This window comes from Hydra viridissima, unplaced genomic scaffold, assembly GCF_058129835.1.
Source record: "Hydra viridissima isolate aposymbiotic clone 2 unplaced genomic scaffold, HvirCarnegie_v1 scaffold_11, whole genome shotgun sequence".
Classification (NCBI taxonomy): domain Eukaryota; kingdom Metazoa; phylum Cnidaria; class Hydrozoa; order Anthoathecata; family Hydridae; genus Hydra; species Hydra viridissima.
The window spans coordinates 11,154,770-11,177,594 of NW_028324310.1; the positions used below are offsets into that span (position 1 = coordinate 11,154,770).

Sequence of the window (22,825 nt, forward strand, 5' to 3'; positions counted from 1 at the left end):
AATGATACCAAAAGCAAAGGAAATAGAAGATGCGAATGACACCATTAAAAAGTTATGGACAATTGAAGGTGAAGAAGAGATGCAATTTAAAAAAATGATAACAAGCCCAGAAGACACTACCGCCCTTAATATAGTTACAAGTTCGCTGAAAATAGAAAACGGAAGATATGAGCTAAAATTACCATGGAAAGAAAATAGACAGCTGGATGATAATTATATAATGGCGTTAAACAGACTACAAAACACGGAAAAACGTCTAATGAAAAACCAAAGTCTCGGAGATGAGTATAACAAAATTATTAAACAGTATCTAGAAAAGGAATACTTGGAGAAAATTGATAAAAAGAATCTAGGAGATGGTTGGTACTTACCACATTTCCCAATTCTCCGTCCCGAAAAATCAACCACAAAAGTCAGAATAGTGTTCGATGGATCTGCAAAATACATTGGTAAATCCATTAACGACTTTATCTACCAAGGACCAAAACTTCAACAAGATCTTGTAACAGTTTTACTTCGATTTCGAAAATATCCAGTCGCTTTAGCTTGCGATATAGCAGAAATGTATTTAAGAATCGGAATACATAAAGATGATCGAAGGTACCAACGAATTCTATGGAGAAATTTGGATCCAACTGCTGAGCCTGATGTGTTTCAGTTTAATCGACTGGTTTTTGGGATCAACTCAGCGCCTTTCATGGCTCAATTTGTAACACAAGAACACGCAAAAAAGTATGCACAAACATTTCCTTTAGCTTCTGAAGCTGTTCTTGAAGCAACTTACATGGACGATACAATAATTTCTGTAGTTGATGAAAAAGAAGGAATTCAATTGTACAAAGAACTCACGCTACTATGGAGTTCAGCCGAAATGTTTGCACGAAAATGGCTTTCAAACTCGGTCAAAGTTCTTAAAATAACACCCGAAAATGATCGTGCAGAACATATAAACTTAGATTCTGGAGAATTACCTGCCATGAAAACGCTTGGAGTTGTCTGGGAAGCAAAACCTGATTTATTTACTTTTCATTCCGTCGCTACAGAAGAAAATGCGGTATATACAAAAAGATTTTTGTTAAAAAAAATGGCAACTTTGTTCGATCCATTGGGTTTTTTATCACCATACATCATTCGAATAAAAATAATTATGCAAGAGTTGTGGATTGACGGAATTGAGTGGGATGATCGAATTCCGGATAGGATTTTGAAAAATGTTGATCAATGGTTTCAAGAATTAAAAGATCTTTCTATGATAAACATTCCTAGATGTTTACAAACAACTTCGACAGTTGTAAACCGATCCATACACGTTTTTACGGATGCGTCTTGTAAAGCATACGATGCTGTTGCTTATCAACAATGTTTGTATGACACAGGAGAAGTGACCTGTGTAGTCATAATGTCAAAGGCCCGAGTAAGTCCATTGCAGTCTATCAGTATACCAAGACTGGAGTTACTTGGAGCTGTTCTCGGTTTACGACTTGCAGAGAAGATTGTTAAGGCCTTGAAGCTTGAAATTAAAGACGTAACTATATAGTGTGATAGTCTTAACGTTTTATGGTGGATAAGGAATCACAGTCGAAAGTTGAAACCATTTGTTGCTAATCGTGTCGGACTCATTCAATCAAAGACTGAACTAAAACAATGGAGGTACATACCTACAAAAACTAATATAGCCGACTTATTATCTCGAGGAACATCGGTGAATGAGTTAAAAAACAATAATGTATGGTGGCATGGACCAAGTTTTCTGAATTCTTTAGAGGAAAAATGGCCTCAGAATCACGTTGAAATCACACATGAAGCTTCAATTGAAGTAAAGAAAAACGCTGTGTTAATAAATTTCGCATTATCTTCCGAAGTAGTAAATCAATTGCTTGATATAAACCAATTCTCATGTTGGAAAAGACTTGTCAGAGTTAACGGATGGATGTATCGATTTATAAAGAACTGTCGATGTAAAATTGATTTGCGTATGATAGGTGATATAACAGCTGATGAATATCATGAAAGCGAAAAGGAAATTATTGTTAAAGCTCAACAGGAAAGCTTCAAAGAAGAATATAACAACCTTAAAAAAGGAAAAACAATATCAGTATCAAGCAAAATTATATCTTTAAATCCACAAATTGATGAATATGGCTTATTACGCTCTTGTAGTCGATTACAAAATGCTTACTACTTGCCTTACGATGTTAAGCATCCAATCATTTTGCCGAGAGGTCATGCGGTTACAAAATTGATTGTTAAACATTACCATGAAGAAGGAAATCATGTAATGGGAACAAATCAGTTACTCACAAAATTATCAGAACGATATTGGATTATACGAGGACGAGAAGAAATCCGCGATGCAGAAGCAAAATGCAACAAATCTAGAAGAAGAAAATGTAAACCTGCTCAACAGCTTATGGCTCCTCTGCCAGCAATTCGCTTTAAGGAACCACTACGTGCGTTTGCCCGAATTGGCATTGATTTTGCTGGGCCATTTCTAACGATGCAAGGTAGAGGGAGGACACGACAAAAAAGATACTTATGCTTGTTTACCTGTTTACTATCACGAGCAGTACATCTCGAGATAGCTTATAATTTAGATACAAATTCATTCCTCAATGCCTTTTTTCGAATGGTGAATAGAAGAGGATTACCACTGGAAGTTTTGACGGACAATGGAACAAATTTTGTTGGATCTCGTGAACTAAAAGAACTTGTCAATAGCTTAGATAAGAATAAAATTACCTACTCTACAGCTGATAAAGGAATCAAGTGGTACTTTAACGCTCCACTAGGACCTCATCTTGGTGGTGTGTTCAAAATAATGATCAAGGCTGCAAAACGTGCAGTATCTGGAATACTTGAAAAGGCCGATATTACTGATGAAGAACTCCATACGGCCTTTACAGGTGCTGAGAGTTTATTGAACTCCCGCCCATTAACGTATCAGAGTGCTGATATAAAAGATGATGTTCCATTGACTCCTAATCATTTTTTAACTGGACAAGTGGGAGGACAATTCGCTCCCGACTCAAGTCAATCAAAAAACTATCATCCTAAAACACGTTGGCGTCGAGTACAAGAATTATTACGTCACTTTTGGAAAAGATGGTTGCGAGAATGGCTTCCCTCTTTATCAAAGCGGTATAAATGGAATCAAGAAAGCCGAAGAATGAAAATAGATGATATTGTATTAGTCATTTCTCCGGATACAGCCAGAGGACATTGGCCGCTTGGTAGAATTACAGAAGTATTTGAAGGAAAAGATGGACGTGTAAGAGTTGTAAAAGTTAAAATTGGCGAAAAAGAATTTATACGACCAATTACAAGATTGTGTCTTCTTGAGTTCGATAATTGAAAAGGTTTGATAGACTGGAGTCTATCAAAGAGGGGGAGAATGATCGGAAGAAATTTACGTTAACGCTATTTTTGTAACTTAGCTTATTATGGGACATTCCGATCTTAATCATGCGTGGTTGTGGTATTTGGGTGCTTTACCATAAGTGCTATATATAGCCCATTTATGAAGATTGATAAAAATAATTAAGCTATTTTTAACCGATCAAAACTGTATAAATAGAGTAAAAATTTATTAAGAATATGTTGATTAAAAAGTAACAAAAGCGGTGTTGATCTTCAAAAAATAATATAATACGCAATCGGTATTAATCTTGATCACCTTCGGATCACTACTGGTTTGAGAACTGTTACAGTTCAGATGATCTTGTGTTTATTCTTTGTAGTAAATCCACAGTTATCAATTAAGCAGAAATTTGCTATCATCATGGTGATTTAATAGTCTTTTCCATATCATAGGAAAATAAAAGATATTGATGCTTTCATTCTATTCAACTAATCAATACAGAAATATCTCGCCCAGCGTTGCTAAATCCAATGAAGGTTCTTCCGCTCCACGCCAACTTCAGACAACATTTGGCGAAAAAGATTCAAAAGAAGATGATGAGACTTGAGTAAATTGTTTTGACTCATCATTCAGATTTGCTAGACATCTCTACTACAGACTATCATTAATTAAGAGCTGTAGACAACATAAAGGACTAATGAAACAGGCCAGCGATAAAAAAACTTTTTTTTTAAGGATTTAGCCTGATTGTTAAGATTTTGGAGTGCTAAGTCCAAAAAAAATGATAAATTAGTAGGGGTGGAAGTTAAGGTTAGTTTTAGTCTAACTAAAATTAGCCGACTAACTTTTTAGTCTAACTAAAATTAGTTGATTAACTTCTTAGTCTAACTAAATTTAGTCGACTAACATTTTAGTCTAAAATTAGTCGACTAACTTTTTAGTCTAACTAAAATTAGTCGATTAACTTCTTAGTCTAACTAAATTTAGTCGACTAACATTTTAGTCTAAAATTAGCCGACTAACTTTTTAGTCTAACTAAAATTAGTTGACTAAAACAAGATTTAGTGCTAAAAAAAACTGAATAACCTATACCATGAAATTATATGAACATAATATGAATTATGACAAATAAATCAATTTAAAGACATTCGTTAAAATTTATTGTTTTTAAGAAATTTAAAATTCGTATTATAATTTGTGACAATTAGGTAATAAAAATGTTTTGTTTGTACCTAGTATTGCCCCAAATTTTCTTTTATTGAATTAAATAAAAATTGGTTTGTTAGCAGAACAACTCCGTCAAAAACAGCTGATATTTTATACCGAAAGCATAATTAGTTATTATCATTTTAATAATAATTTTTAAAAGAAAAACAAAATATGGTACCATTTTTTTTTTATAAATTGATTTCACATGTGTTTTATAATTCATAATTCACTTTAATTAGAAATTGAAAAAATCCAGATCTGAACCGCTTTTCATCGAAATTTAAAACAAGTACAACAATAACGGGGTACTAATTAGATAAATTTTATTGTAAAATTCCAAGTGTATATGTCGCAAACCTTTCTCCAAAAACCCGAAAAACTCTAAAAATCAAACCTTGAAACAGATGCGCTGTAGATGTAAATTGTAACTTACAGCAATTTGTAATGAAAAACATGGCGCTCAAACCACTTCACAACTAACGCATAGCAAGATTTTAAAAAAGTATTTTTTGGGTAACAGCAACAATATATTTTTAGCAAGTTAAAAATGTATTCGACTAAATTTAGTTAGACTAAAAAGTTAGTTGACTAATATTAGTTACGCTAAAATGTCAGTCGACTAACTTTAGTTATACTAAATATAGTCGGACTAATTTTAGTTAGACTAAAAAGTAAGTCGAGTAATTTATAATAGACTAAATTCTTAGTCGACTAATTTTAGCTAAACTAAAAAGTTAGTCGACTAATTTTAGTTGCGCTAAAATGTCAGTCGACTAATTTTAGTTAGACAAAAAAAGTTATCCGACTAAATTTAGTTTGACTAAAAAGTTAGTCGACTAAATTTATTTACGGTTTTTTTTAGTTAAGTTAATTACAATTTTAAGTTTCGGCCACAACACTACAAATTAGCCGTACCGCTCGCCAATTTTTCATATTGAAATATGCTGAAAGTGAGAAATTTTTGAATCGAATGTTTGTGTAAATTTAACATGCTAAAATAAACTGTAAATCTAAATGAAGAAAGGTAAGCATTAGTGGTAAATGGCACCTATAAAACTGATCTTTATTTTCCCACCTCGTTCTTTTTTTTTCCGCTTGCAGTTATTTGTTTTCTTTCTGTCAATATTACCTCACCTTTCAGTAACTTTAAATGTAAAAACTTTCGTTTTTGTTATATAATAGTGTGTTTTTAATAAAAATACATGGCGTAAAACTTTAAAAAATTATATACCATCATCAAAGCTTTTTTATTTCTTCATATAGCCTATTCGCCTATTTGAAAATAGATTCAAACTCTTATTATCGAAGAACTGTAGGTGATACAATAACATTGACCCTTTGTTGTTCACGGGATCCATATGGATACCATCACTTACGCTTAGAAGAAAATCTGATGATGATGTTATTACGAAAAGCAATACAGAAGCTGTTGGAAAAGTAACAATGGATAGAATTTATAATGGTAATTTGCATAACAACAACAAAAACAGAAAATTGCTATGTAAACATTTGTTGTTTTTTTTAATATAAAGTGATGATATTCAAATGGATCCCGTGGACAATAAAGGGTTAATGGCACACACGGTTAAGCACACACCCACCCCTCACCAAAAAAAAAAAAAAAAAAAGAGATTCAACTGCATTTGTTTTAAAAAAAATTGGTTTAACTGGTTATTTTCATAAACTATTTTGTTTATCTGAGTAATCGAGCTTTATATTTTTTTTTGTAAAGCTTCATTCGGTACAAAGTCCATTTAGTAAATGTCTTCCCTACCTTGATATAAATTTACTTTGGAAACAATTACGAATAATGTAAAACCATTAAAAAATTATTGGAAACAAATTTAGTCATATTCACCTAAAAACTCTTCCGATCGTTCGGAACTACCGGGACTGGGAAAAATAAAAGCTTTATATTTATTGATTATTCTGCGGATGTTTTAACTTGATATCGAAATATACGTTTTTAGGTTCTGAAAAATGTGAACAGGAGACGCTCTCTCGCATCAGCTCAAAGTATTTTTAACAACAGTTAAGGAAGTTGTTTGGCAATTAAGTGGAGTTCTTTTTGTGAGGTTTTCGGATAAATCTCCAAATTATTTTCCTTTAATTTTTGATGTTAATTGTTAAATTTATAGTTTATATGTTATTATTATTATTATTATTATTTTTTTTTTTAATCAAAATCCAGTCTTAGATCCTCGAATCTGAAGAAGCTATTTTACTATTTTTTTTTTTTTTATGAATTTACGATATCGACGATTCTGGCACAACAAAAAACAATTTTTTTCCAAATTGTGTTTTGCATAAATATTAGAAAACTGAAAATAATAGACAGTTTTTTAGGGTAATAACAAAGGTAATTTTATAGATAACTATTCTTTCTTGGTGCATTCCTAGGTCGGTGAGTACATATATGTATTTCTGTTTTATAAATGCAAATGCAAAAAATATGAGTAAAGAGTGTATAGAATATATATTCTTCTATTTACATTGAGCTATATGTAAAAATCTTTATTTCAATTAAAAATTTATGTTAAAGAGCTGAATAATTAGCTTATTTATATAAATGTTTGATATTGCTCAAAAACATTTAAAGTTTTACAGCTAAACCCAGAGTAACAACATCTTGTTGCTTATCAAACTTCATTTGTCAACATGCAGACACTTATAGTCATAAATGTCTTTACTGAGCAAAAGGAGAAACTCAGTTTTTATTTATTGTTTTTAGATAAGAAAACATATAAATACTCTTAAATATGTTAACTTTATTGTGTTTAGAAGCGAATTTTTTTTTTATCCTTTTGAAATCTAAACTTTTTGGTAAAATAATAAAGTTATTTAAAAATGCATGTATTTTTGGGTAAGGTGTAAAAATTCCTTAATGATACTTAAAATAACCATGTAATTTAAAATTACTTTATTTAAATTTAGCTCTATCAATTAAAAAACAATGGCTATTAATATTGAATCTTTTATGAGGCCATTGAAAAAGTCAAGGCTTGGTATTCCTGATATTTATCCACAAGATATCAAACAAGAAGAGGTAAAATCTTCAAGTTTCTAAAAAGTCCTATAATTATCATATAAGAAATTGAACTGAGATGATAAAAAGAAAAAAATTTTAGGTTCAAGTTATAATTTTGGCAGTTTTTTACACCATATATTTATCACCTGTTGACATCAAATCTTTGAAAAATATTAATGACCCATTGTTTTAGATTTGCTTTTAACAGCTTGCTTATATTTATGTCTATTTTCTTTTCTTTAAGACCATGCATTTTCTATATCTTATTTTAAAAATTTTTTCCTTTTTTCAAAAATATAACTGAAAATGATGTAGTTTTGCCTCTCTACTCATCCTGTTACTTATTTCTCATTTATTCTTATCATATCATCTTTTGAAAATAAAAATTTCAATATTTTTTGCCACACCACTTTTGGAATTTTTTTGTGAACATTTAGTTTTTCAAACTTTTAGAAGTTGCTCATAAGTCTATTGGTATTATTAGGATGATCTTTGTGAATCAAATGTTAAACGTGGCTTTGTCAATAAATTGGCTGTAAGCAATGAGGTATGAAGTAATATTAAAAGGTTATTTTAATGAAGTATGTAAATATAAAAAGGTTGAAATTTTTTGAAGTTATTAATTACCGTTTCTTTTAAAAATAATGACTACACTAATTTTGGATATACCATCACCTAAAGATGTCTTGGAAGAATATAACAGATTCTGATTGAGGAGCTAAATTTGTTTTAACATCTTTTAAGTATTATAAACTCTGTCCTGTCTTTCTTGAAAGTAACTAATTATAACCTTCATTATTGAGTTATACTTTTTTGAAATTTTGCCATTATATTTTGAATTATATACTTTTTACATTATTCATTTATACATTTTAACTTTTTGTACTTTCCTATTTTAGCATGGATCTGCCAAAGAAGCAGCATATCAAGTAAATCTGTCCAGGGTATAATTTTTACATATTAGATAATAGAATTTTTAAATTAAGTTAACATTAAAAGAATTTTAATGAAAGTATTTAAAAGTAGGGTTTGATTTAAAAGAATTGCAATTACAGTTTTTCTATTCATTATAAAGCAGTACTTTCAAAAATTTAATTTTTGTAAGTACTGCTTTATAATGAATAGAAAATGAATAGTTAATAGTATAATGAATAGTTATGATTCAACTATACAACCTAAAGCTTAATTTTTTGAAGCTAATTTTCTCTTTCTATATTTTTCAAGATATATTACTAAATGTTGTTTTAATGGTTTAGATAATGTGCACTTAGTTTTATGTTTAAATGACTGTCAAATAAGTCAAATAAACTTGATTTTTCAGTGTTTATTTTCCTGTCATTACTTTTCTACATCTATTATTTCCACCATTCTTAGTTGAATGTCAAATACTGCTCCAAAATAATGTCCCTAAAGTGCTATTTGTTTTAATCATTTACTGCGTTATTTTTTAAATTGCTTTACACATTTTATGCTGCTGAAGATTCTTCAGTGTGTAGGAAAATTTGATTATTTATCATTTCTTCATTAAATAATAGTTTGTTGAATAAATTTAACTAAAAATTTTTTAAATTTTAGTTTGCTGCTCAATTCAATAAGATTCTATCTCAAAAACAAAAAGTAAATACAATACAAGACTCGAGGAAGAAAATCCTTTTAAACCTCAAAGATCATTTTTGGCATGTTAGTATACGAGAGTAAAGCTTATAATGTTAACATCATTTAATATAATATTTGTACATAATCTATTCTTGAGTATGGCTTCATATTTTTATAGGTTACTGCTAGAAATAAATCTCAAGTAACATCTTGGATGACAGACTTAGCAGCAAATAAATCATTAAGTTTACTTGCAAAAAAAGTTAGCTATTTTCTTTTATCAATCATTTGAGTTTGAATTAAATTTTGTTACAATCTTTTTTGTGTGGTTTTATCTATAGCCTGTGTTTTATTTAGGTTCCAATATTTAACAAAAAAGAAGAAATTTTTTCATGTCTTGCAGAGTATGGTGTCCCTATGTTAAGAGCAACTTGGTTTGTAAAGGTAAAAATGGTGCAAACAAAAATATTGTTTGTATTTTATTCTTGATTTCTTATCTTCTTCGTGATTCAAAAACTCTTTGGTTTGCTTTTAATTTGATATATTGAAAAACTCATTTTAACAGATTACTTATGCTCATCAAGTTGCTACTGCTGAAAACAAAATGAAAAAGAGAGTTAGTCTTGATCCCTACCCTGGTATTTGTTGCTAATTTGTTTCTCTTTGAAATTGTATTTCGTGTAATTTTTCAGTCTAGTTTTATTAATTCTTTTTACCCATCTTCATAATTTTGTATACATGTAGTTATATTTTATAGAATGGACGTTAGCAATTATTAAGTTTTTACATGATCAGCTGATAAAACTTTCAGAGCAGTTTGCTCAGTCTTACTTGATTCAAAAGTCAGACATTGATATTGCATCCAAAAATTGGTCTTATGTTGTTCAACTTGCTGAGTGGATGATACAGGTATTTCATTTGCATTTGCCTTTTTCCAATGCAATGACCCAAATTTCTGTTTATTCACACTTTGAACTAAACAGGTTTGTGATATTAATTCAGAGATTTGCATTTGGTTTCAGTTTTAAAAAATGTTTATTGAAAATCTAATTAATGTTGCATGATGTTTGAAAAAACAATCTAATATTATCTTTAAGTTATACTATAATACATTATGAAAATTAGAAATATTATTTAAAGTTTATATATTTTTATGCTTAGGAAGAACTTCTTGATAAACATGAATTTTTCAATTGGATGGTTGATTTAATTGATAAATACAAAGTGAATAAAGATGACACATTGCTTAAATATGTATTACCTCTAGTTCTACGCGTAAGTTTTATTTAAAACTATTTATGAAAAAAATTTTAAACATAGAGTGGTGCATAATACAAAGCACTAAGTACACAGAATTAAGGTACTTTACCTATTGAGAAATTTTTACATCAAATGTTGCCTGTTACAGTTTTTTTTTTTTTTTTAAATGTTGTTTTAATGATGCTTTGTGTCATTAATAACAAAGTTTATCAATGTTTTATATAAATTTTTTTTTCCCTTAATACAATTTTTAATGTACCAAAAATAATTAGACTTTAAAAGTAAAAATTTAAAAACTGTTCATTACAGTTATCTTGTTAAAATAAACTTTTTTCATTTAGCAATTTTTATACTTTTAGCACTTGGAGACAATTTTAAAAAGTCAAATTCTAGCTCGATCATTAGCAACGCATTGCATCCAAAAGTTTAATGATCTCAGCTTATCTACATCACTGATAAAATGTGAAGATGAGCAATCAAGCAAAATGTAGGTTTTCTTTTTAATAATATGAAGTTGGTAAGTTTAGGTCTGTGTAAAAAATGTTGAGTTTCAGAACTTTATTTCTTAAATCAATAAAGGTTGAAAAATTAACTTTACTTTAACAAAAATGCATCTTTAAACTTGCAGACATCCAATGATGAAGGTATACAAAAACTGTCAACAGCATAATGCTATTATAACAATTCTTTCTGGAATTATTCAAGCAATCACACTGCGTTGTCCAACATCACTAATTTACAGTATAGTCAAGGAGTCGGCCAAAGACCAAGTTGTTGGATCTCCTCTCGATAAACTGACAGTAGCACCAAGTGATTTGTTGAGTACTGATATTTTTGATGATGCAGAAGAAAAAGAGCGCTATGAAATGGTATAACATTGGAATATTTTGTTTTTTTTTAGGCTGATTAAAAATGAAAATTCTCATTCTATGATATTCTTAATACAGGGTATATATATTTTTGATATATTGCTTACCAGATTCCATCCAGTTTGAGTTGAAAGATATCAAATTAAACATTGGGAGCATTATCTTGAAGTTCTATTGTCTGTATTCTCCTTTTAGTCTGTATTTATTCACTATTGTCTGTGTGTTTAACTAAAATTTGTCTAAAGGCTCAAACTTGACATTGTTAATCCCTTTTATTCAGTATACAGTTGTCAGAGATTGCCAAAAGGAGCATGTGTGCCAACTTAATACTTACTTGTGTCCAGAATTCAACCCAGCAGAGAAACCACTGAGTTAAACCCATTGTTGTTTAAAATTATAATTTCATTTATAATTTATTTTATTTAACCCTTGAGTGGCCACATCATGTTATATTTAATAAAATTTCAAATATTAGTTTAAAATGCCTATTTTATCTTATAAAAGCATGATCAATAATTGTTGTTTAAACAAGTTGATGAAATAATTGTTTTTTCCAATCCTAGCAGATATGCTGCAGTGGCTAATAAAAAGATTTCCTAATAAAAAGAATTTAAAATTTTCTTTGTTTGAATAACATTGTCCTTTGATTACTTTAACTATCAGTGTTAAGTCTTTTTTTAAAAAGTACTATTAAATAATCTTTAACTATTAAAATTAAAAAATGTGGTGGAAAAATGAGAAAACAGTAGTACTATGAATAGTGTAAAAATAAACATTTCTTCTTAAAATAACCTTAATCAAGCAAATGTCACTAAAGTTTTTTATCAAGATTTTTCATCAAAGAGATTGTGTTATGTCTTGGTAATTAACTTTTGTTTATAGTAGAGGAATAATCAAAAAAGGATCAGATGTGGCTACCCTGTATGGATGTAAGGGAAAAAGTACTCCTGGGTACTGATCTTTGAGAGTAGCCAATTGTGGTGGATATAAGTGGCAGTTTTTGCTGTATTTTAGTGTTAATTATTATGAGAAAAATTATGTAGCATTAGTATTTATCAGAAAAATAGAGCTATTAATATTTATCTTTTACATCCACAACAAACCTCAAATACTCATCAATGCCCCCAATATATTTGCATGCAGCCTGGTACAATGACAGCTAACCTTCCTTTTCCACTAAAAATAGAATTAAAGTATCAATACAGTAGCATGAAATATCTTTTCATTTAGTAATATGCCTCTATTTTGAAGTTTGTCTATGAGAAGATTAAGCATGAGATCATTAACTGTGCCTTTATCAACTGTGATTGTTGACGCTTTATATCATTGTTTCCCAAAACTTTTTGTGCTGTCCCACATTATCTTTTCTAAATTATATATATATATATATATATATATATATATATATATATATATATATATATATATATATATATATATATATATATATATATATATATATATATCAAAGTTTTTAAATCCTACATGTTTCAAAACTTTTTCATGTTCAATTATACTATGGAGTATATACTATGGAATTAAGAATTATCATAAAAAATATCTATCAAAAAGCAACATTGAATTTTTTTGTTAAAAATGTGTCATTAAATCTTTACTTCCATTAGTTTTCTTGTTAACTGATTATCTATTATTTCATGACTTGGTGAAGCTTTAAGTTTGATTTAGCAATATTTACATTCTATAAACTGACTTTTCTCAGTAATAAATCTTTAAAAAATTATTCCAAGTTTCTCAGGTATTTTTTTCTTTTATTGTTAAGAGAGTTGCTGATAATAGTATGATTGTCAATAACTCTCAAGTCATTGCTATTATTAATAATTTCTGAGTAAGAACTAAAAGGATATTCTTCTGATATGATTGATTAAATGTACAACATTTTGAATATGGGTCTGCAGAGTGTTTGGTTCCTGTTTTGTGACCCACACTTGCTTATACAAATGTTGACCTGGTTTGTATCCATCCTGAAGTTTAGTAGGTTTAATTCTCTGCCAATCTCCCTTTGATACTTTGATAATTTTTTAAATTTGTTTTAAAAAACTTTAACCAATACTAGTTTTTTCATTTACTTTATTATCCTTAAAAAAATGAGTAGAAAATCTTGTTGTTTTACTGCAGCAAAAAGTTTTTTATATAAATACAATCTAATAATAGCTTTCTTTTTTAAAGACATTATTGAGTTTGGAGGAAAAAGAGAACAGTATTCGACAGAGGAGCATTTTAATTGAGCAAAGATGGAGATCATCTGAATATCAAAGTTTAGAGTTGTGTATGTTTTTAAAAGGAATTTTAAAATTTGCAAATAAAATTTACATTTTAACTTTAAAGAAATTGTCATTTGTTGTTTTTTTTCTCTATATTTTAGCTGATGAGAGCATGTCTTTGCTTGATATACTGGATGAGACAAACTTCAGTTGTGCTGAATCAGTTGGAACTGGAGAAAAGCTTTATAAGTTGCTGTTTTCTGAAGATCTTTATGCTGATGATAATGTAATTTTTTAAAATTCTTTTTTTATTATCAGTTTAAACTAATAATAAATTTACTATTAGGTCTTTTAGATATTTCTTTATCCTGCCATCTATATAAAAGAAGCAACTAATACACATAATAAATTTGTTTTTCGTTAAAAATGAAAAAATACTGCCAGTAATTAAGTATAAAGTGATACTTTGCTATTTGTCAAGGATTTGTTTAAATTACTTAGTTTTGAAAGATGTTTTGTCTAATTGTATTATTCAAATAGCTCTTCATTACACAGTCTTGTGCTAATTTATTGCATTAGTCAGAAACATGAAAAAATAAAGTTCATTAGGTTTTGTTACTTTTCCCCTGCTCAAATATTTTATGTGAAATTCTTGATTGAGTTAAAATCTGGGGAGTTGCCTGGCAATATAAATATAGTAATGTTGTTGTCTGTCATCAGTTTCTTAAGTTTTCAGGATATATAACATGTAGCCAAATCTTGTTGAAAAGTTCCTTTCCCATTTAGAAATACTTTAAGAATTAATTATGTTTGTAGAACCTGTAAACGTTATATGTCATATACTGGTAGAGTGTATCAAATGTCATATACTGGGCGAGTATATCAAATGTCATATACTGGTAGAGTGTAGCTGGTCCAGCAGCAAAAAACATCACCATAATAACTTTTTGGGATGCTTTTTATGTTGTTCAATGTGTTCAGGTTGTATTGGCTCACTAACAAAATGACAAACTGGAATCTCTGACCTTGCACTTAAAAAAGTGACTCATCTAAGAATATTATCTGCATCTAACAAATAACTTAGATTTGAGTTATCAAGATCTTTTCTCTTTACTTTATTGAGCATCATAAGCATTAAAGTAATAAATTATGTATATTGGCTAAATCATTAATCAGTTGGTCACTTGTTTTTTTTTTGATTTTTGATACTCCCCTGTATCAGATATCAATTATCCATTTCTTTTTTTCTTAAATACTTATTCCTTTTTTTTAATGGCAATCAAACAACCAATTGCAATGTACTGCTTTCCTATCCAGCTTACTGTGATTGATTTAATTTACATGATGTAGCTATTATTTGTTAAGATTTATCAGGAAACTCAAGCCTTTTTAATATTTTGGATACTTTTCTCAGTATCCTGTTCATCTTTGTTTTATTTTTTAATATATCCATGTAATCACTAAAAAGCTAAGTTATCAGAAAAACATGGAATAAAACAAAAATAGAAAAAAGTTTGATGTATTTAATTTGCATAATACTGTTGGTGTGTGAGTTTGAAAAATAATTCTTTGAGAGGAATTTACATCATTTTTAATGTGTCCCACCCTGAGAAAGTTAGCAGTTTTCTTTTGATTCTATTTTTTTTTTTTTTTTGGAGAAAAGCTGTTAAGAAAGGTTATTCAAAAAAAGTTATTTTTTTACTTACAATTATAAATTTTTATATTTAGGAATCCACTTTTTTTTGTTCTAGAATCTGCAAACAGCAGCAGATGAAAATACAATATTGTTGCTATGTAATTGGAGTACAAACAAAAAAAGGTTTGGAATTCATCGCCCATTAATTGCTGCAACAGTAATTAAGCTAAGAAACACATACATTATTAAAAAAGTAAGTATAAATTTCTCTTTGTTAAGTTTTTACTTTTATTTTTTACATCATTACAAGTTGTTTTTTTTTTTTTTATTTTGCATGGTATTAAAAGCTTTCAATTTAACTGTTGTAGTATAGTGGTAAATTCTTTCTCAATTTTAGTTCAACTCTGAAATTAATCAAGCTGGTGAAACTATTTATCCATTTCATAATACACTAATCAAGTTCTTAGATGAGTTCTCCCAAGATATTGGTGAATTTTTATTTGTCTTTTACAATTTGGCTCTGTTTATCAATTTTTTGTATTGCAAAGACCCAACAGTTTCTACATGTTTTTTGATACAAAAGGTTAGGTTATAAAGGTTTGATATTGTTAGGTAAAGTGTTATTAGGTAAGGCTTTATTAGATTGTTACTTGACCAAACTAAAACATAAATAAAAATGTTACACAAGAAGAAATCATACTTTTTTATTACATTTCTAGATATTTCTCAAGTTCAGTTTGAAGATTCTTTCAAGTGTTTGGTTTTGTTGTTTGGTGAATTAATTCGCTATCATGTTTTCAGCCATGATAAATTTTTATGTTCTATGGTTTCTCGAGGAATTCTTAAACCAGAGACAATAAACAAAGTTTATGGGTTACAAATTACAAAAATTAAAAGTGAAGTAAGTACTGTTTCTTCTCTCTAAAATACAGTATTAAATTTTATCTTATTTCTCAAATTTAAATGTAAGTAGCCCTATTTAAAGTAAGTAGTAATTGGATGACATGCTATTATTAAATAATCACAAAAGTGAGTTGAGGTGCAAGAAATCTTTTTAAAGATAATTAAGTAATAATGGGCAATTTAAAAAGACTTTAAAAACCCCAATGGCATTTGATTATTTTTGTTGTTCAGTTTTTTTAAACAAAAAATTTATTATGTATAATATTATGTATAAATTATCTATTTATATATGCAGCATGCAGTTGATTGCCGCCATCCAAGTTTAAGTGATCATGATTATGATGGAGCTACTACTAATTTTGATATAGATGCGGATTTTATGCACAGTATTCTTAATGATGACCCTGTGTTTGAAGCAGGTATTCAGAAGTTATAACATTTTCATGTTTGTAAGTGTGTATAAAAGAAATTTAGCATTGGTAAACTTTTATCCATTACCTTTATGTTACTGTTTTAATTTATTTAAAAAAATTAAAGTTTAATTTAAAATTTAGCTCCGCAGTTATTTAATTTATCATCTACTTCTGAACCTTCACTTTCCAAAAAGAGTAACCTTACAAGTGCTGAGGCAAATGCATTGTATGTGTTGCATTTCCCAATACCATGTGTGAACGGTGAAACACATGAGATTAACCAGAGAATGGTCTTATTACTTGGTGTTGGAAAATTGCTTCGCGAAGAAAAATCAAAAGTTAATCAAATCAAAAAACAGCTGATGGATCTGTTTAATGGGGGAAATCAAGAGAAAAAGACTGAAATACTTGGGTATGTCTTGTTCATAATAAAAGTAAGAAACCAAAAAAAATTAAGTTTAAGTAATTAAATCAAGTAAATAAATGTTTTACTTTTTTTTACAATACGTTTAATATATATAGTATTAAATATAATTAGATTATCAATGTTACAATATAACAAATGTAATATTGAATATATTGATTTTGTAATATTAAAAATATATGATTAAATATATAAATGTTATGATATCATACTTATCATTTTGTAAATAATTTAGAGAATTCCAAGCTTTATCATTCTTTGATCAATTCAATATATCATGTGGATTTTCTGAGACTCTTAAAGCAATGAAGCAAGCGTTTCCAACTAAGTATGGAATCAGCTCTGAGTTTCCAACTTCTCAGCAACTTTTATTGCTGTTTGACATGTTAGAGATATCTGGAAATATACAAGAACTATTAGATTTTCTTGGTTTCTTTGTTGCCCGGCAAGAAAATGTATATTTTAGCAAACAAGAAACCTCATTTTTGCAACAAAGTGAGTTATCAAAACTGCTTATAACAACTGCAATAATCCACAAGTATTTCAAATGTATTCTTAATTCCAGTGAGTTAACGGCAATTATTTTCAAAGGGTATGTTTAATTTTTTTAAAAGTTATCTGAATATTAAAAGTTTTTTTTAAAATATGAATTATTGTTTGTACTTTTTTTTAAAAAGTTTGTTGCAGAGAGTTGAAAATATTGCAGAGCCTGGTGTGTGCTCGTCAACTGAGCGTTGTACTCTTGCATTGCTTCACAATATGTATGAATCTTGTACACATCTTCAGGTAATAAATATTTAGTCATATAATGAAGTTATCAGATCTTTAACCTAGTACTCATTACTTCTTTAATTGAAGATATGTATATGTTTTCCATTTTCAAAATTTACAGCTGTCTAAATTTTTTTACAACCATAAAATAATTGAAACAAAGTTTTTTTTACTTAGGCTCGTTATGTTTTAAAGTAAAGTCAAACCACTTTTTTTCTGTTTTTCAGATCTATAGCACATATCTCTTATTCTATTGTGTTATATTACTATCAGTGTTGTGTATATAATATTACACTAATTATTTTGTACCACATCTATAGAGTTTCTATTATTACAGCACCGATTTGAAAATGTGTTCAGCACAGCTTCTGGCAAGATTTCAAATGCAATTTGCTCAATCATACAGCCAACCCATCTTAATCTTAGTTGGGACCCTTCCTTTTTAAAAGAATATTTCCATTTAAGGTTAGGGCACTTGTTATTTTTGTATTGTAACTTAACAAATAGTAATTGTGTGCAGTTATTAAAACATTTTTGAGCAAAAGAATAAAAAGTGATTAGTGTGAACAGCAAAAATAAAATCTATCAATGATGTAAAAAAGAAGTTATTAATATCTGGAGTAACATCTGATTGATATTTTTTGGGACCAAAAAAAATTTAAAAAACTAAAAAGTTTTAACAGGCTTAAGAAAAAATGTGTATTTAAAAAGCAGTCATGGAAGGAAATCTATAGATAGTTCTGCTGTGAATTACTCTTAGAAAAAAAACGTTTGTTACTAAGCCTAATTTTTAAATATTTTGATAATGCTTATTAGAACTAAAAATGATCCCTATAAGCAAACGAGATGTTTAAATTTTAGTAGAAAAGTTCTTGTCTTTCCATGAGAGCATGTGATAGCAATGTGAGCTCAAATACTTTTAGCTTCAAAATCAAACAATTAATTGTGATGAACATAACACTTAATAATTCTGGGTGTTTTGTGTTTTTTTTTACAAAAATTCATAGGATTTCTTTTTTTTTTTTTTTTTTTAATAAAAAAAAAAAGGTAACACAAAAATCTCCTTTTCTTTATCCATTCTGGTCCTTACCTAACTGCATTTCCAAATCATGAATGGAAAAAGACTAATGTAATTCCAAAAGCTTACGCTTTTCTCAAAGCACAACAGTATCATTTTATGCTGAAAAAAAAAATCCTTTTATGTCTTAGAAATCCTTACAGATATTATATTTATATTAAGAATAAGTGTAAAAGTAATAAATCTATATAAAACTAAAAGTTAATTATTCATTCTTTTAATGTTATAGATTGTACTTGTCATTTTATAGAATGTCAAAAATTGACCCAATATGGATGGAATGCTTGAGAAGTGATCATCATGATGATTTGTTTAGTTTTGTATGCAATGCTGTTACAGCAGTCTGCAAATCTCAAAATCAAACAGGGTATTTTTTTAATCTACAAACATAAAATATTTTGCCTGTTTTTGTGCAGAATTGTATGTAGCTAGTACATAGATATTATCATTTGAAGGTTGTACAACATTAGCATTTTGTGCTGTGAAGTGACTTCACGGATCAGTGCTCTCAGTCCTCTGTGGTTGGGTGTTGCTAAAGCTCTCTGCTGCAGCCCGTCAAATGAATTTGGATTTGATGAGTTGCTTTTAAGTATCAATGTAAATTATTACTTTACATTCCTAATATTGTTTTATCAGTTTTTCTTGTTGAGTTTTGTTTTTTTTTCTTTATCTTTATTTTTATCTTTTCTATTCATTTGATTTTTCTGACTGTTTAGGCTTTCTCTTTAAAAATATTTTTTGAATCAAACACATTTAGTTAATGATTTTTCGTAGAAAAAATAACATAACTATCTCAATAGCAGTATAAGCACCCATTCTTTTGCAATTTGTTAAAGTTTTTTTTAATTAAAGATTTCTTTAGTATTAACAAATAATGCAATCCCTCTTTCTGACTTTTCTAAATCAACTATGATTGAAAAATTTCAGAACTGCTTCATTCTAAAGCTTACATGCTATAAATGCTATCATATTCTATAGCTTACATGCTATAAATGCTAAAATAACAATATCATAAAACTCTTACCAGAACTGAAATATTTTAACAAACCCATATAAGGCCTGGGTTTATATGGGTTTGTTAAAATATTTCAGTTCTAGATATAATTGATATTGCCTCAGTTTTAAACATTCATTTTAAAAGTATTCTGAATAAGTTTAAATTAAGTAATGGGTGCTGCATTCCCCTGCAAAGGTAATTTTTTTATTACTGCTAAAGGGAATTTTTAAGGAAAGGCAAGAATTTTAAAAATCCCATAATTAAGTAAAATCTTTAGATTAATTTTTAAAATAAAAAACCTTGTTGCATAATATTTTATCTTCTACAATATAGTTTGCTTAAATTTAATGCATTAATGCTTTTTTTAATTTGCTTAAGTTGGTAGTTATTAATTTAAGTTATATAATTAACAGAAATTTAAAATAATTTTTAAATGATATAATCATTAAAAAAATTTAATCTCATCTTTAGCTTGGAAGCCCTGATGTTTGCAGTTCACTATCCACATTTATATGCATTCTGGTTGCAAGATGCTGTTTTAATATAAACTGTTTTTTACAGAAAGCTATACTACCAGCAATTAAGTCACCTAATGGTAGGTGATTAGTCTTAAAACATTTAAAAAGTTAACATTTTCCCCCATCTTTTTATATGCTAATACGTTTTCAATAAAGTGTTGTTCCTTATTAAATTTGACATGTCTAAGTATAGACAAATAAAAGTATAATGGATTTTTAAGACTAAAGCTAGATTTAAATGAAAAGATAATGGAGTAAAAAAGTTATAAGTATATTTAGCACAAAGAATATTGCAAAAGATTGTATAAATATGCACTACTGTCCATATTTATTTGAAAGACAGATTTTTAAACAAGTGCTTAAGTTTTATCTTTTTTTTGTAATGTTAGTAAATCATAGCAATATAAACATGGGTAGATAATTTAAGTAAAAAAAATTTTGAAAATAAAAATCATAAATTTTACAAAATAGGTTTTCATATTGTCTCAAGTTGGTGTCTACGCTTTATTTACCTAAATATGGTCTTTAAAAAAACCTTGATAGTTTCTGTGACAACAGTGAAGAGGTGATTGATGAAAGCAGGGCTTAGTGGTAGAATACTTACAAGGAAACCACTTTTTTGGCCCAAAATAAGAAAAGAAGACTACAGTGGGAAAAATAATATAAAAAGTTTACTTTTGATGACTGAAAACATTTTCTTTGGACCAACAATCTAAGTTCCGAATTTTTGGTTTAAAGAGAAGAGCACTTATTTAAAAAAAAAATTGGTGGAATGGATGAAGAAACAGTGTGTGGTGCCAACTGTATAAAATGGTGGAGGTAGTGTCATGGTGTGGGATTGTTTTGGTGAAAATAATACTGGTAATATTGTTAAAATTGATAGAATAATGACAAAAGAAGTGTATTTGGGCCTTTTAAAAAATCATGCCATTCCCTCAGATAAGTCCCTCAGGAAGTCAAGTAATTGTAAAATGGTTATTGCTGCTAAAGGTGTCTGCATGAGAGCAAGCTATGAATTATATCAATGAAGTTAATTTATTTTTCATGTAGCTTTAATAGTAATAAAGCATATATTTCAAGTGATTTTCTTATGATGGATGGTAGCATGTGTGTGTGTGTGTGTGTGTGTGTGTGTGTGTGTGTGTGTGTGTGTGTGTGTGTGTGTGTGTGTGTGTGTGTATGTGTGTGTGTGTGTGTGTGTGAACACACACTCACACACACTCACACACACACACGTCTGTGTGTCTTTAAGGGTGGTCCTCGGTATATAGCCAAAAAATAAATGTAATAAATTTAACAATGGCACCCATCCATTCTATTCCTATTATGTAGAAAAAATTATGTTAAAGAATCACTACCATTAGTTGATATTTAGAGGTAGCTTTAGATTAATAAGAAGCAATATATTAATTGTTATTTATTTAGATCCTAGTAGTATTAGAATTTAATTTGATTACTCATATCCATTGTTCACTTGTTTAGCTTGTCACATCAGTTCTAAAGAATTTCTAATTGAGTAATTTTAATTACATAAACTGTAAAAGTAATGTTTTAAACTTTGGATGCCAAAATATCCTATCAATACTAGTGTCATGTCCTAGTATGTTTAGCATTATTGTTTCACTAATTTCACTTGTTTAGACTAATTTCACTTACTGACCACTGGAACTAGTGTGTGCTAGAGTGTTTAGGAGAACTGGTATGTGCTAGAATGTTAAAGGAGAAACTAAAGCTGATCCTAGTTTTTAATTTTTATTGGAATCTTGGATAAGGGCCACCCCTCTCTCAGTCATGTTATTTATGCCTGGCAATCCTTTTAATACTTCATCTGCTCATTCATATGATTCATCTTCTTACAAAACGATCATCTTGATTTGATTGCAGAACAGCCATATTTTTATCATATAAATAAATTTGGACATTGTGCCTGATACATGGCACTGTGTGCTGAAAATCTAATTCTTCAAGTAGGAACATGTACAAGTAGCACAGCTTAAAGCTCAAAGAACTCTCTTTAGTTGTCTTTTTGCTGTTCAGCTTGTGAATAAACTCAAACAAATTCAAGGATGTCCAAACAAACTGGTGCAGTCAGGAAACTTGATGAAGCTTCCAGGACACTTTCAAAAAATACCAGTTGACTTCGAACCTTCTGAAGATAAGGAGTTCTGTGGAAATGTCAATCAAAGTCTTTTTGTATTATTAGCAATTGTATCAAAGCGTATTAGAAGCTGTTGTATCAAAATACAATGCTGCCAGCTGATCTTTTACACCCCACTCTTCTTAACACTGAACAACTGTAGATACTTCTGCTTCACCTATTCCTGATGAATGTTTTGGAATACCCAACAACTGCTTGATTCCAAAACCTGATATAAGGGCTGGGAGACAGTCTTATGAGATGTCAAAGCCTCCATCAGTTTACCATCCCAATAGAAACTAAAGTTTTCAATAACTGAAAATAAAGTTGCAGTTATTGAAAACTCTGAATGTAGATTACACAATCTGATGGCTTAATTGCTTGCTCTAGCATGGTTTATTGTGAG

The 22,825-nt window shown here is 28.8% G+C and overlaps 3 protein-coding genes across 6 annotated transcripts in view; 2 read left to right on the plus strand and 1 right to left on the minus strand.

Annotated features, from left to right (window-relative positions):
- Window positions 1–22,825, minus strand: part of LOC149882154 (uncharacterized) — a 145,684-nt gene that overhangs the window by 16,916 nt on the left and 105,943 nt on the right. The window lies entirely within an intron of this gene.
- Window positions 2–3,352, plus strand: LOC149882157 (uncharacterized). Its single transcript, XM_090065899.1, has 2 exons — window positions 2–1,495; window positions 1,538–3,352. Exons 1-2 carry the CDS (start codon window positions 2–4, stop codon window positions 3,350–3,352), a joined length of 3,309 nt encoding a protein of 1,102 aa, XP_089922025.1.
- LOC145191699 (mediator of RNA polymerase II transcription subunit 12-like protein) overlaps window positions 7,477–22,825 on the plus strand; it is a 30,022-nt gene continuing 14,673 nt past the window's right edge. Inside the window, exons 1-24 of one of the 3 annotated variants that reach the window (XM_090066282.1) lie at window positions 7,477–7,613; window positions 8,080–8,142; window positions 8,495–8,539; window positions 9,171–9,275; window positions 9,370–9,453; window positions 9,549–9,635; window positions 9,757–9,829; window positions 9,949–10,100; window positions 10,353–10,466; window positions 10,811–10,938; window positions 11,080–11,320; window positions 13,508–13,607; window positions 13,704–13,828; window positions 15,294–15,431; window positions 15,576–15,666; window positions 15,898–16,079; window positions 16,377–16,500; window positions 16,636–16,906; window positions 17,154–17,510; window positions 17,596–17,704; window positions 18,027–18,154; window positions 19,018–19,134; window positions 19,223–19,364; window positions 20,236–20,359. In XM_090066282.1, coding sequence (XP_089922408.1) covers window positions 7,521–7,613; window positions 8,080–8,142; window positions 8,495–8,539; window positions 9,171–9,275; window positions 9,370–9,453; window positions 9,549–9,635; window positions 9,757–9,829; window positions 9,949–10,100; window positions 10,353–10,466; window positions 10,811–10,938; window positions 11,080–11,320; window positions 13,508–13,607; window positions 13,704–13,828; window positions 15,294–15,431; window positions 15,576–15,666; window positions 15,898–16,079; window positions 16,377–16,500; window positions 16,636–16,906; window positions 17,154–17,510; window positions 17,596–17,704; window positions 18,027–18,154; window positions 19,018–19,134; window positions 19,223–19,364; window positions 20,236–20,359 — 3,193 coding nt within the window. In that variant the 5' untranslated portion in view covers window positions 7,477–7,520. Of the gene's footprint in view, window positions 7,614–8,048; window positions 8,143–8,494; window positions 8,540–9,170; window positions 9,276–9,369; window positions 9,454–9,548; window positions 9,636–9,756; window positions 9,830–9,948; window positions 10,101–10,352; window positions 10,467–10,810; window positions 10,939–11,079; window positions 11,321–13,507; window positions 13,608–13,703; window positions 13,829–15,293; window positions 15,432–15,575; window positions 15,762–15,897; window positions 16,080–16,376; window positions 16,501–16,635; window positions 16,907–17,153; window positions 17,511–17,595; window positions 17,705–18,026; window positions 18,155–19,017; window positions 19,135–19,222; window positions 19,365–20,235; window positions 20,360–22,825 lie in introns of all 3 variants that reach the window. The other 2 variants (XM_090066284.1, XM_090066283.1) reach the window with 2 other exon arrangements.